We start from the raw sequence: 1,623 nt of genomic DNA, 5'->3' as shown, positions 1-1,623 counted from the left end.
CCCATCCCATCCATCCCATCCATCCCATCCCATCCTATCCCATCCCATCCCATCCCCAACTCCATCCCCATCTCACCCTAATCTTATCCCCATCCCATCCCACCCCATCCCCATCTCTATCCCATAACCCCTCCGTACCTGTGCTGCCCTCATGACCCCCCTTCTCCTCCCTGGCCCCGTTCTCCCCATGGCCTTTCCTTTTGGACATAGACCGCAGGTATTTCTGTAGGGTCCCCTTTCCCCCCTCGGGGCTGCGCGGCTCCTTGGCCCCTTTGGACGGTGCCGAAAACGCCCTTTGGAACAGGGACCGTCGTGCGCCGCCTTTGGGTGCCGCCATGTTGGCGCTGCCCTTCCCCACACCGTTATCGACGCTCTCAGCCTCGGGGTGGCTGTAGGATCGTTTCCAGCCCTGCAGGCGGCTCCGGGGCCGAGCGGGGTCCCTGTCACCCACGGGTGCTGTTGTTCTCCATCTATAGGTCTTCAGCAGCGTTGGGGGCTCAGAGGTTTGGGGGGGCTGCTCCACTTCCATCTGTGGGGTGGAGGGAGAGTCAGGAGCCACCGGACCCACAGCCAGCCCAGCACCCCAATGGAGGGGTCCCCATCCCAATGTCCCTATAGGAACACCCCAATGGAGGTGTCCCCATCCCAATGTCCCTATTGGGGCACCCCAATGGAGGTGTCTCCTATTGGAGCACCCCAATGTAGGTGTCCCCATTAAACATCCCTATTAGGGCACCCCAATGGAGGTGTCCCCATTAAACATCCCTATAGGAGCACCCCAATGGAGGTGTCCCCTATTGGAGCACCCCAATGGAGGTGTCCCCATTAAACATCCCTATTGGGGCACCCCAATGTTGGTGTCCCTATTAACATCCCTATAGGAGCACCCCAATGGAGGTGTCCCCATCCCAACATCCCTATAGGAGCACCCCAATGTAGGTGTCCCCATTAAACATCCCTATAGGAGCACCCCAATGGAGGTGTTCCCTATTGGAGCACCCCAATGGAAGTGTCCCCATTAAACAAACCCATTGGGGCACCCCAAAGTAGGTGTCCCCTATTGGAATACCCCAATGTAGGTGTCCCCGTCCCAACATCCCTATAGGAACACCCCAATGGAGGTGTCCCCATCCAATGACCCCTATAAGAGCACCCCAATGGAGGGGTCCCCATTAAACATCCCTATAGGGGCACCCCAATGGAGGTGTCCCCATTAATCATCCCTATTGGAGCACCCCAATGTAGGTGTCCCTATTAACATCCCTATAGGGGCACCCCAATGTAGGTGTCCCCATTAAACATCCCTATTGGGGCACCCCAATGTAGGTGTCCCCATTAAACATCCCTATAGGAGCACCCCAATGGAGGTGTCCCTATTAACATCCCTATTGGGGCACCCCAATGTAGGTGTCCCCATCCCAATGTCCCTATTGGGGCACCCCAATGTAGATGTCCCCTATTGGAGCACCCCAATGGAGGTGTCCCTATTAAATCCCTATAGGAGCACCCCAATGTAGGTGTCCCCGTCCCAACATCCCTATAGGAGCACCCCAATGGAGGTGTCCCCATCCAATGACCCCTATAAGATCACCCCAATGTAGGTGTCCCCTATTGGAGCACCCC

The 1,623-nt window shown here is 56.7% G+C and overlaps 1 protein-coding gene across 1 annotated transcript in view; it reads right to left on the bottom strand.

Annotated features, from left to right (window-relative positions):
* Nucleotides 1-1,623, bottom strand: part of LOC107307281 (RAS protein activator like-3-like) — a 13,369-nt gene that overhangs the window by 7,789 nt on the left and 3,957 nt on the right. Inside the window, exon 2 of the mRNA XM_032441748.1 lies at nucleotides 139-529. Coding sequence (XP_032297639.1) covers nucleotides 139-529 — 391 coding nt within the window. The remainder of the gene's footprint in view (nucleotides 1-138; nucleotides 530-1,623) is intronic.

This window comes from Coturnix japonica, unplaced genomic scaffold (assembly GCF_001577835.2).
Source record: "Coturnix japonica isolate 7356 unplaced genomic scaffold, Coturnix japonica 2.1 chrUnrandom530, whole genome shotgun sequence".
Taxonomy (NCBI): domain Eukaryota; kingdom Metazoa; phylum Chordata; class Aves; order Galliformes; family Phasianidae; genus Coturnix; species Coturnix japonica.
Note: the sequence above shows the minus strand (reverse complement) of the source record. Positions and strands in the feature narration are given on the sequence as shown.